Raw genomic sequence first — 13,203 nt, 5'->3', positions numbered from 1 at the left:
CGCTCTGCAGAGGAATGAGGGGAGGTACTGTAACTGTCTGCAAGGAGGAAGGGGAGGAGACCCGCTCTGCAGAGGAATGAGGGGAGGTACTGTAACTGTCTGCAAGGAGGAAGGGGAGGAGCCCCGCTCTGCAGAAGAATGAGGGGAGTACTGTAACACTGTCTGCAAGGAGGAAGGGGAGGAGCCCCGCTCTTCAGAGGAATGAGGGGAGGTACTGTAACACTGTCTGCAAGGAGGAAGGGGAGGAGCCCCGCTCTTCAGAGGAATGAGGGGAGGTACTGTAACTGTCTGCAAGGAGGAAGGGGAGGAGCACCGCTCTGCAGAAGAATGAGGGGAGTACTGTAACACTGTCTGCAAGGAGGAAGGGGAGGAGCCCCGCTCTTCAGAGGAATGAGGAGAGGTACTGTAACACTGTCTGCAAGGAGGAAGGGGAGGAGCCCCGCTCTTCAGAGGAATGAGGGGAGGTACTGTAACTGTCTGCAAGGAGAAGGGGAGGAGCCCCACTCTGCAGAGGAATGAGGGGAGGTACTGTAACTGTCTGCAAGGAGAAGGGGAGGAGCCCCACTCTGCAGAGGAATGAGGGGAGGTACTGTAACTGTCTGCAAGGAGGAAGGGGAGGAGCCCCGCTCTTCAGAGGAATGAGGGGAGGTACTGTAACTGTCTGCAAGGAGAAGGGGAGGAGCCCCACTCTGCAGAGGAATGAGGGGAGGTACTGTAACACTGTCTGCAAGGAGGAAGGGGAGGAGCCCCGCTCTTCAGAGGAATAAGGGGAGGTACTGTAACACTGTCTGTAAGGAGGAAGGGGAGGAGCCCCGCTCTGCAAAGGAATGAGGGGAGGTACTGTAACACTGTCTGCAAGGAGGAAGGGGAGGAGCACCACTCTTCAGAGGAATGAGGGGAGGTACTGTAACTGTCTGCAAGGAGAAGGGGAGGAGCCCCACTCTGCAGAGGAATGAGAGGAGGTACTGTAACTGTCTGCAAGGAGAAGGGGAGGAGCCCCACTCTGCAGAGGAATGAGGGGAGGTACTGTAACACTGTCTGCAAGGAGACGGGGAGGAGCCCCACTCTGCAGAGGAATGAGGGGAGGTACTGTAACACTGTCTGCAAGGAGGAAGGGGAGGAGCACCACTCTTCAGAGGAATGAGGGGAGGTACTGTAACTGTCTGCAAGGAGAAGGGGAGGAGCCCCACTCTGCAGAGGAATGAGAGGAGGTACTGTAACTGTCTGCAAGGAGGAAGGGGAGGAGCCCAGCTCTGCAAAGGAAAGAGACAGATGATGAGTCAGTGTCTCGAATCACAGTCTCACACTATGGGGGAAGTGGAAAGGTAGGTGTCGTGTAGCAGAGCAATTGCCTCACAACCAACTCCTACTGTAATAAAAAAAAAAAACCATCATCCTCCCCAATGACAGAGGGGAAAGACTCTCTGGTACAAAGCATTTGAAATAGGTCCAGCCGAGTAAGTGTCCTCCGGCGCAGCCCACCCCTCTGTGTGGCTCGCCCCAACCCTGCATGTCCCTGGCAACTTATCAGCTCTTATATTGCTGGCTGTCACAGCTGGAGGCCGTGACCCACTAGCTGTAGGGCCATGGGAGAAGCTGCTGTGTCTGCTGTTTTTTTTTCACGCACCACTGGGTTTTCAAAGCTGCATTTTTTTTGGCCGCAATAATCCAAAATTGGCTGCGAGGTCCGCTTGATTTTTTTGCAGTCACCACCTCGCGTCCAATTAGATATGGCTCATAGTGTGTATCCTTTATCTCCCCTTGACATGTACAGTTTAAAAGACGGCGCTTTTTAGTTCACCAAGACACAGCACTGAGCAAACTGGATCATTGGTCAGCTAAGCTTGAAATCATAGTACTGTCACTGCCCTCATACACAATATATATTGTATATACAATACCCTTGTGAAAACAATTGTAAGAGCAAGCTCACTTTCAAACACACTCAGGAGTAGCCTGTATTGCAGATTGCTAGTTATAGTGTCTGACCCATGCGAAATACTGACTTAAGCCATAAAGGACACTAAGATGAGAAATACTTTAGTAGATGAACATAAAGTTGATTTTATGTAAAGGGTGCAGACCCTCCAACATGACCCGTTCCGTTAGGTACAAAATGCTCTGCTCCTGGACTTCCTTCTTAATTTTTGATTACAGGCACCTGTGGTGAAACACCTGTCCCATCAATTACCTAGTTCAACACAAGTGACTACAATCGTACATTAGGTGGGAAGTCCAGGAGCAGAGCATTTTGTAGCTAATGGAACGGGTCATGTAGGAGGGCTAGTACCTACCGATAGTTACAGTTTTTTGGGGACAGTACCTATATATGGAAGTAGGTATGGTCTACCAACAAATGGGTGTGGAATGGCCGCGCCTGGTTTGGTTGGGTCAGGAGCGTTGCCTACATTGTCCGCATTCTTCTAATCATGATATTGGTTGGGTCAGGTTATTCTTGCATAATTTATACTAGGCCAGGGCATTATCTGTTAAAGTTTGCATTGCCCATAATAATTTAAAGGGATAAGTGTTGGATATTGACATCACCCTGGTGCCAATTTCAAATCAGCTCTAGCCTATTTAAGCTCACTTTGAGCACTGACCTACTCGGAGTAGTATGTTGTTTCTCTTAGCTCCCATGTGTCTTTAATGTTATTGCTCTTTCTTTGTACTCGGCCTTTCTTGTTGATTGGATTCTAAACCCATGTTTGTGCCCTTGACGTTGTGCCTGTTTACCATTTAAGAACCAGTGCTGGTAACCCGGACTTTTGGCAAGGTTGACTATTCTCTCTAATCAAGACTCTGTACTATACCTAGAACTCTCCTCCATATCGCAGCAAGCCATGTTTGGGGGCAGTTTGAGGGCCACGACCTGCGGGTTCCCCGTAGCTTTGCAGTGGTTCTTGGTGAAGACTTGGGCTGTTCAGCACTTCAACGCTGCTAGGGCTAACCACCAAATGGCTTTGAAATGCTACTATCCGGACTAAAATATGACAATAGGGATTTGGGAGGGTGGCCTTGCTCTCTTGGGAGTTGAGTCAACCTCTCTGAAAACATGGAGTCTCTTGGACATTCCAGGTGAGTAAGGAAGTATGTACAGAACAGGGGTAGTTTTGTGTAGGTAGCCATTTTGAGGGCTGAACCAATATTTATGTGATTGCAGCCTATCAAATAATATTTGTCACTAGTGTAATTTAAAGTTCCAAATTGAGCCACAGCCGAAAGGAGGCTTTGCTACTCGCTATAAAGTTGTGTATCCGTGTCACAGTGGCATGGCCACTCCCCAAGTGCATGCCTAATACTTCCAAAGTGCTAGGCATCCCCCAACCTGCCACCCCTAAAAACTCCTTCAGTTGCCAGGTGTGCAGGAACAAACTTCAGGCGAGTCAGGACAAACATCCCTCAAATCAGGACTATCCCACCCAAATCAGGACAATTGGAAGGTATGCCCTAGATCCTAGTAAACTCACTCTTCGCACTAGATCAGTTAGGTCACTAAACCTTAGCAGAAATATCAGCTGTTGCATCAAGTTTGAAAATGGCTGCCTACAGTACAGCCCACTATCCAGCAATGTATTATTAAGTGAGCGAATTGCACAATTATTTATCAAATGTATATTTTATACAAAACAAATTGAAGTTGTATATTCTTGACCGGCCTCATTTTAAGGCATGATTGAAGAAATGTATTTATGTTATCACCTTACACCGTTTTTTTAATACTAGTGACATTTATATAGGAGATTAGCCAATGTTTGTTTATCAAATTGACCAATCCAGACCTTTCTCTGCGACACTTATAACCTACACTTGTTGACTTTAACTTTGGATATATGTAAACATAAAACGTGACCTTTCTTGTGAAAAAATGTCAAGTCCATTCTGCTCTCAACGTGAACATTCGACATTTCTTTTCATATCGGTGAAATGGATGAAATATGAGTGCGTAACCATTGAAAACGCTTCAGTGACTTTTCATTTATTTTCCTAAAATAGTTTTTGATACAGATCTCAGGCTTAAAAAAAAAAAAAGAGAAAAAAAATCCCCAAAACATTGTTTTTTGTATTTTTTTATTTTATTTCAGAATCTCGATTTCTTCAGTCAATGGATGAGGACAACATGACGAAGCAGCCTGGGGTTTGTTCAACTTTTTGTTGTTTAAATAACAATATTGGGGTATTTTGTAACAATTCCCCAAAATTAAGTAAATTGCAAATGAAAATCAACTAGACATGCAATAAACGTGTGTGCACTGTTTTTAAAGCCCATTTCCTATTTAAGTAATGTACAGTAGTTCAAATATATGCTAATTTGGAAAAGTATGTGATAGTTAGAATTACACCAAGAACAAAGCTATTTTTATATAGTAGTATAAAAGTTAAAAAAAAGAAAAAATATTCTCCATAATGAAAGTGGCTTTCATGTTGAATGTGTTCCAAATTTGTTTTTTTAGTAGATAATGTAAAAAAAAAAGATAAAATAAACAAGTGCGTTGTACTAAATGCTTTTTGGCAGGGAACCACAACTGCTTTAATAAAGAAACAATGTAAACAACTTTTAAAATTTTATTTTTTATGCTTTATTTTTTTAATTTATTTTAGCTTTTTGAAAACGCACAAAACAGACACGCAAGGATTACAGAAAGATAAATTAAAAGTTAAAAAAATAAAAAAGTTAAAAATTTCAAACCAGATATGGGGGGCCTATTCATTAACACATAAAATTCTCTGGAGGTAATTAGGTTTAGAACTCGCATGGAGTTCTACCTAATTGCCCGAGGAATTCATCACTCCTCATAAGTATCTATTCCGAAAAGCTGTCATTTTTGCGATGACAGCTTTTTGAAAAATAGATACTTTTCCCTCTCTACACTAACTTACCGCAGCAGTAATCAGTGCTGCGCATGCGCTGCTACAACCGTAAAAGCAGCGCATGCGCAGCACTGCCTACAGCTGCGGTAATTATGTTCCCACCTCCCCCCTCTGCTCACCTCCCCCCTGTCCTCCACCTACCTGGCCGCTGCAGCCACCTCCGGCTCCGTCTGCATCTGCTGTGCTGACACTGTGTTCTCCCGACAGAACACAGTAAAGTTTAGAAAAAAAAAAGAGAACACAGTGTCAGCACAGCAGACGGAACCAGAGAAGCGACCAGAGTGACAGTGGGAGGCGGCAGAGGACCTGCCCAGCTGACAGCAGGTTAGTGTAACCCGCTATACACCACCTGAGAGTGGCGGATAGCATCAAATTCCGAAAATATATAATTTTTGGAATTTGATGAATAGCCTAATTTCCAGATCCCCACACTAATGTACTAATGTACTGGGAGTGTGCAAATTAACGCAGGTGGACTTAAACAGGAGATATCAGTGATATCTCCTGTGTTAAGTCTATTGATGAATACTAAAATAATGGTAATTAAGGAAAATGTCCTTAAAAACTTTATTTTTGTGTTGATGAATAGGCCCCATGGTAGCATTAAAAACAAGTGTAAACATACTCTCTGGAAAGTTATCAGTTCATATGTGGGACTGCTCCCATACTCTAAATATAGAATGGAACTGAACAAAACATTGTTCTCCAAAACATTCATTCTCCAAAAACGATTCTGACGATTGCTGCCAGGGACTGCCTGAAAACGTATTGCCAGGGAGGAAAACGCAGGCATGTGGCCCGGGCTTCTCCACGGGCACACTGTAATGGGAAAATAGGCTTGACAAAAACACAGCAGGCTTGGATTGTCTAACACAGAGGTTCCCATACTCCGCCATTACAGTCTAGGTTTTAAGACTATCCATGCTTGAGATTATGAAATCAAATTGACTGAGGTACTAATTAAGTCACCTGTGCTCAAGCATGGATAAACGGGTTGAGTATCCCATATCCAAATATTCCGAAATACAGAATTATTTAGGCATGACTGAGATAATGAAACCTTTGATTTTTGATGGTTCAATGTACACAAACTTTGTCTAAGGCACAAATTATTAAAAATGTATAAAATTACCTTCACGCTGTGTGTATAAGGTGTATATGAAACATAAATTAATTTCATTTCTGTACACAAACTTTGCTTGAGCCACAAAATTATTGAAAATATTGTATAAAATTACCTGCAGGCTGTGTGTATAAGGTGTATATAGCACATAAATGCATTCTGTGTGTATATATTGGGGTCCCATTCCCAAGATATTTCATTATGATATGCAAATATTCCAAAATACGGAATATTCCATTATCCAAAATGCCCCTGGTTCCAAGCATTTTGGATATGGGAGACTCAACCTGTACTAGAATCTATTTTGGTGACCTCCATGCGATACAGAGAGCATCATAGTGACCATTATGCATTAGAAAGAGCATTATAGTGACCTGTATACAATACACAGGGCATTACAGTAACCTTTATACAATACACAGATCATTCTAGAGATGGATATACAATACACAGAACACTACAGAGATAGATATACAATACAGAATGCATACAATGACCACAAACAATACACAGGGCATGCTAGTGACTTGTGTACAATACTGAGAGCATTATAGTGACATTTATGCAATAGAGAACATACTAGTGACCTTAGCTGAGGGATATGAGGGACCTGAGAGTATCATTTTGCGGAAGCTGCACTACCTGCTTTGTGCGGCTGAAGGCAACACAACCTTTCAGTAACTGTAGAGCAGTTTTGATCTTAGACAACAGAATTTAAAGAGTATCTCCGACTTTTTCTAATCCCTCCAGAGTATTATAGTAAAAGGTCCATGCAATGTGGTTAGCATTACTGCCCCACAGCCCTGAGGTCATGATCTCAATTCCTGACAAAGGCACTATTTGTTTGGGGTTTATATGTTCTTCCCATGTTTGCATGGGTTTCCTTCTGGTGCCCCGGTTTTCTTTCACACTCCAAAAACATATTGGTAGGTTGATTAACTCCTGACAAACAAATGAACGTTAGACATACAGTACCCACTCTGCCAACTCCCTCCCCCAGAACATATATCACTTACCTGGCACGGGTGAAGCTCCCTGCCATTGTCTCTTCTCCAATGTTGATGTCCCATTGAGGAGGCAGCCTCATTTTCAATCCAAGATGGTCGATGTGAAACTGCTGTATTAGGATGCACCAGTTGCACATAGACCACCTTGCATTCAGAAAGAAGCTGCCTTTTCCCTGGGACGAAGCTGAGGAGGTGCTATAGGTAGTGGTTGTGGGTGTACGGGCGCACGCCTATGTCTGATGCCCATTTATTACTGTGACAACCTGCTGCATGAGGTGATGGGCAGTGTATCTAAGTTAGACACCTTTGCTAATTCGTGGTAACAGAACAAGATCTAAATTTGGCCCTTGCTACAGTCTGAGCGTAGGCCGCAGCCCTGGCTACTCAAATTTTATAGACTAAACCACAGGTTCTCAAACTCGATCCTCAGGACCTAGCAGTGCATGTTTTGTAGGTCTCCTCACAGAATCACAAGTGGGATAGAGCCTGATTCACCACTGATCGCAACTTCGATTGCGCACGCAATTGGCCGATTATTGTGTACTGGGGATGCGTATGAGAACCGGCCACTGCGATCGGGACTGCAATCACAGTGACTACACAGACCCATCGTAGAGTGACAGGAAGTGCAGTTTGTGGGAGGTGACGGTGGGGTGGCCGGGAAAACTTAGTCGTGCCAGTGCATTTGAACGCCATTGCATGGGCATGCATAAATTATCCACTGAGATGCCCTGCACAGCCTGAGTACTCATAGCGTACAATGAGGTTAGCAATTCCTGAGTAAGGTCAGAGCTTGTGCAAGTGTGCATGAGGCTGCGATGGTACTCACTGTTACCGATGGTTTCGCAGTCTTGCTAAACATGACGGATGTGTGTAAGGTAAAGTGGGCGTCCTTATGTTATGCTGCGACAGCATAGCGATCGCAATGGATTAGCATACTATCGCAGTGAGACTTGGGTGTGTAATCGCAGTTGCAATCAGTAGTGAAATAGGCTCATATTTAGCTCCACTTGTGGATCTTTTTAAAACGTGTCTGTGAGTAATGAATACACCTGTGCACCTGCTGGGTGACCTGTAAAACGTGAACTGTGTGGGGTCCTGAGGATCGAGTGTGAGAACCACTGGACTAAACAATATAAACTGCACTTAAATCACTGTCCTGTATAATACACTGGCTGATTTTGATATTTCTGCCATTCACCAATATGTAATAAACCTTATTTAAATAAAAATAAGAAATTGGGCGCTATTCCGCCTGCTGCTGACTATAACCTAATGCTAGACCTTAAAAATTTGGAACACAAATTGCTGAATATGACCACGCTGGATGTTGGGACATTAACAGAAACAATGCCGTTTTTTTTTTAACAAAGGAGAAATAAATAAAATTTAAATCAGATTAAAATAATTAAATACTCCGGTAATCAGCCACGGCCTTGGTCAATATGATCACGATCGTCCGCTGATGCATTTAGTCCAAACACCTAGGGAGTATATTTACTAGAGTGCAGGTTCTCAGGAGTGGAGATGTTCTCCATAGCAACCAATCAGATTCTACTTATCATGTAATCTAGCACCTTCTAAAAATTAATAGCTCTAATCTAATTGGTTGCTATGGGCAACAACTCCACTTCTAAAACCACACCTTAGTGAATATACCCCATAGACTTTATAGGAGCAAGAGAAACTTTATCTATTGACTTTGCTTTCCTAAGTCCCAATGGGCCTGATTCAGAGATCGACGTCAGTCAGACTAGTGGACGATGTTTTCAGTCTCCGAGTCATAATGCACGTGCGCCCCGATGGTTAGCTGCAGCATAAATTTAGACGCAGAGAGAGACACAATGTCAGTGGGCGTTCCTGGGTAGTCACAGGCAGGTGGCTAGCCACGCGCGGGAGTGTCGCGGTCAGCGACTGCGGCTCTTTTTCGTAGCTGCGCTGATTTCGGCGGCCATGTTCAGATAAACATTTTGTACCTCCGTAGGGCTGGTGCAGCAGCATTAGTGACCACCTCTGAATCACGCCCTAAGCAGACCGGTCGGACAAGCAGAGGGGGCGTGGCCAGGGATACGATCCCCAGCAATGGGGATGGGGTGGGGGGAGTGGACATGAAATCGCATTATTTTGGCCCCACCCCCTCAACACAATGCTGAAATTTTCGGCATTGTGAAGAAGGGGGCCACGATGATGCGATTCAGCGTGAATCGCGTCACCGCCCCCCCCTCCGCTGTGGGGTTTTTATAGTAATCGCGGGGGTGGTGGGGGTGGATGGGTCGGTGCGAACGGGAGGCTTGCCTGCCTTTCCAAGGGTCTGGGAGCGGCACCCGATTTTCACCTGACCGCCCTCTAAAGCTGTGGGTGGTCACCCACAGCTTGGCGAGCGGCCTGGAGGTCGGCCCCCCCCAAAAAACCGGCCGTCCTGATTCAGAGCGAGCTCTTACAAAGAGCGTCCAGCACTGAATCATGGTCTAAGTCCCATAGTAACTGCTACTTTTTTATTGTTTGTACTTAATACTTATTATAGCTCTGTGATACAAATTTATCGTGCTTACCTATGTGATTATTTATGAGCGCAGCTGATATGCTTCAAATATAAGTAGTAGTTTTGCACCTGTCTTACACCAGGTCTGGGTCCATTCCTGCCCTCTGCTCTGCCCCCCGTTCCGATCCTTCCCTGTTATACTACCAATGCCGGCCTCTCCTCTCCTGGTGGTCTGCCCCGGCTCTCACTGGACATGACGGAGACGGAAAAGAGTACCCTCAGTTATTATTATCGAGATTGCTGATTTCAGAAATTATGTTTTCAGTTGTGATTGTTAAATGAGATGTACGATAATGTTTGTGATTAAATAATCGTGTATATGAATAAGATGTGTTCTGTTACATCTTTGCCGCTGCTGCGACTTGCCGTGGCACTGATGCCGCGAGTCGCGAAACCTGCGAATGGGCAAATGCATCTTGTGCGATCCCAAGATCCACAAGATTGCATGGTGCGAATGCTGCCGTGGCCCGGCATACCGTATCGTACGCGTGCACAGCAAGTTGCAAGGCGTGATGCGTGCGCACATTTGCCGCATTGGCGGTAAGGATGTAGCAGGACACGTCTGTACATATATTATTAATGAATGAGTGTGAACCTTTTTTCTTTTGTTTAAAAAAGAAAATACATAACCCAGATCTTTACCCCTCCCCCCCTCTGTCCTCCTTTGTGTTAATAATCAGATCTCAGATCTATAGGGAGGACTGTGTGAAATTACTCATCGCTCCTGAATCTTCTCTCCCTGCTACCTGCAACTCTGCTTTATACACAGCTCCAGCCAAACACTAATCTCACAGCTTACTGCAAGCTGTACACTGCGCTGGTCTACAACTAAATACATTTTCAATTTAATTTAGTGTCATGTTCTTTTTGATCCTTCTTCCGCAATTGTTACACTGCTGTGACTACAACAGAATACATTTATCTTCTCCCATGAAACACTCACTTGGCTGCAATAAACTCACCCTTCACAACCACCTAGTGAGTGCAAGAATCCACCTTTCTTATCTGTACGTATCCCAAACAGCTAGCCCTAGGGATGGCCGTCGACCGTCGATGGTTGGTTTGCATCCGATGATCAACAGTTTTGCCATTGATAGCGGGAGTTCCGAAGTTTCCCTGCCATCGCTGGCAGAGATGTGGCGGGGGTTTTTCAGTGGTGCACAGCTCTTGGTGCCGCCACGCTCTTTGCGCCACTTAGCCCCACCCATTTCCTTGATTGGCTAGCTACATTTACATGAGCCACAGAAGTGGTGCACAGTGATGGTTCAAACCATATGAAGGACACTATCTATGGTTTTCTGCCATCCATGTGAAGTATCGATGGGCATAGTCGGACTGGCTCACAGGTCTACAGGGATAATCCCCAGTGGGCCCCACTACCTGAGCATCCCAACCCCTCCTTTAGGTGTCAGCAAGATGTGGAGCAGGATCATGGATAAACTTGGGTGCTTAGTTTATTTCTATGGAAATTACACCAAGATTAGCCCTCCTGTCTATCAAAGTCTATGCTCCTGACACACCCCTGACCCTCCTTTATAAACCATGTTCTTTATATGTCCTCTCTAAAGGATGGTCAAGTTCCTCTGTTGTGGCTCGCCACACCCCTAAAACTTGGGCCCCTACCACTACATTTCCTGGTGGGTCCTTCATGGTCCAGGCCAACACTGTCGATGGGGATCATTTGATGGTCATCCCTAGCTGGACCCCTCTTGTGTTCTTTGCCGCCCCCCTCCCGGTATTATTTCAATAGCAGGGAGCGCAGAACCTCTTTTAAAAGAGGTTTGTCTGTGCCCTAAGTACCCCTGTTACCTCTGTCATCCTTACATTCTAGAATAGATATCCATGAGTGATGTTTGTAATACAACTTTGTTGCAACAATGCAGGAACGTTCTACTAAACACTGCTGAATAAAAGCTGATTTTGTTTTTCATCGGCAAAATGACATAAGATAACTCCAGCACTGTGGCCACATAGCCCTCCGGTTTATTAATGCAGCAGAATATATTTTTCCTAGAAAACCACCACAAATGTATATAATCCCCTTACGTGTTGGGTCATGGTCTGAGTCTGCCGTTAAATGTATTTAAGTTCAAACACATTTGATGAATTCGGCAGCACAACAACACAAGCTATAAGCCTGGTGTTAGGCGGTTTTGTCAGTGTGGCATTTCACATCCTGCTTGTTAGACAAATCTCCTTCTATCCAGGAGCCAAACAGCATTGTAGTCTGTTGCCACGGCAACTGCTGGGATACAAAGTTACAATTACTAGTGGAACCTAATGACAATCACATGAATAACTATAAGGAAGAAGGTTGTTAATAATGGAGCATTTCATTGGGATTTTAATCTATGCAATCCCGCGTTTGGCCCAATAAGCTGCAGATTTTCAGATACAACTGCCAGCTAAGTAGAAACATTGTTTAGTCGAGAGCCTTACTTCCTCTGTTGAGAAGAAAACAGGTCTTCAGATTACATTCAAAATAGCAATGACAGCACAGCATGTCTTATAAGAAGTAGACTGGCGTCTGCAAAGTGTATATTCACGCAATATGAAAGAGTGCATTTAGAAAAAGATTCATAGCGAAGCCATTGGGCCCATCCTACCATATGGCACTTCAACGTCCAAATCGGCAAATCCGGGATTGCGTCCCATGGCTGGAGTGAGTAGGTGACCGAACACGCAGCCGACAGCGGTCAGTTTCTGAGAGCGTTTACAGATATGGCCGACAGTGATCCGACCCATGCAGATTGTCTGCTACAGTATTCAAAAATGTGCCTATTGAGCGTTACTGTATGTAGCAAGTATTAACTGTCCTCTGAATACTGAACTCTTGAAATGTAGTTACCAGGCCCTCCACAAACTGAGGGGGTAAAATGTATGATGGTGCGGCACGCAGACTATGTACTACACCTGCCTCCCATGGCTTCATCTTGGTGCCAGCTGTATTTTGGCTCAAGTCCAGTTCGCTTCCCGAATGAAAGATGAGAGGTCTTGTGTGTTTCCATGCTTCTTGCCGATCAGGTTGTTCTGAGGACATGCCCACTTATGGAGATGAATGATCCTTGACAAAATGACCTCAAATCCTACTTTGCAAGAAAGGGCAACGTGTATGATGGTCCTAACCGTGTGCATCTGCTGAAACATCACTAATAATGCTACATCATGGGGGGGGTGGGGTTCTGTAGTGGGGTATGCACCAAATTCAGGAGACAGGTGATCGAATAAATCAGTGGTGCAATTCTTTCAGTCTTATTCCTGTTACCCTTGTACAGTTTAGGAGGTAATTTTGTCTAGACTGATATCCTTAGTACAACAAAATGAAAAAATTACTCCGGCGCTTGATATTAAAAATAAATATATATATAAACTTAAATTTGAATAAAAACCTCAGCTGCAGAAGATTGGGTGAGTCTGTGAATAAACTCACCCTAATTGGAAACACAGGAACAAAATCTACATATATAGAAAAATCTATATATATATATCCTCTGCGCTAATTAAAAATAAACCACAAAAATGTGAAGTGGCAGATGAACCACAACAACTAATTAATGGTATATAAATTGTTCAATAAAAAATTAGCGCAGAGGATATATTTATATAGATTTTTCTATATATGTAGATTTTGCTCCTGATATCCTTAGTAGAAAAAAAAA

General features: G+C 44.1%; 1 protein-coding gene across 4 annotated transcripts in view; it reads left to right on the top strand.

Annotated features, from left to right (window-relative positions):
* TNNI3K (TNNI3 interacting kinase) overlaps positions 1 to 13,203 on the top strand; it is an 840,867-nt gene that overhangs the window by 453,664 nt on the left and 374,000 nt on the right. For all 4 annotated transcript variants that reach the window (XM_088470772.1, XM_088470769.1, XM_088470770.1 and 1 more), the window contains exon 19: positions 4,086 to 4,138. In XM_088470772.1, coding sequence (XP_088326898.1) covers positions 4,086 to 4,138 — 53 coding nt within the window. The remainder of the gene's footprint in view (positions 1 to 4,085; positions 4,139 to 13,203) is intronic.

The sequence above is a fragment of the Taudactylus pleione genome, unplaced genomic scaffold, assembly GCF_031769625.1.
Source record: "Taudactylus pleione unplaced genomic scaffold, aTauple2 ptg000103l, whole genome shotgun sequence".
In the NCBI taxonomy this organism is placed as follows: Eukaryota; Metazoa; Chordata; class Amphibia; order Anura; family Myobatrachidae; genus Taudactylus; species Taudactylus pleione.
This window is presented reverse-complemented; position numbering and strand designations above follow the sequence as displayed.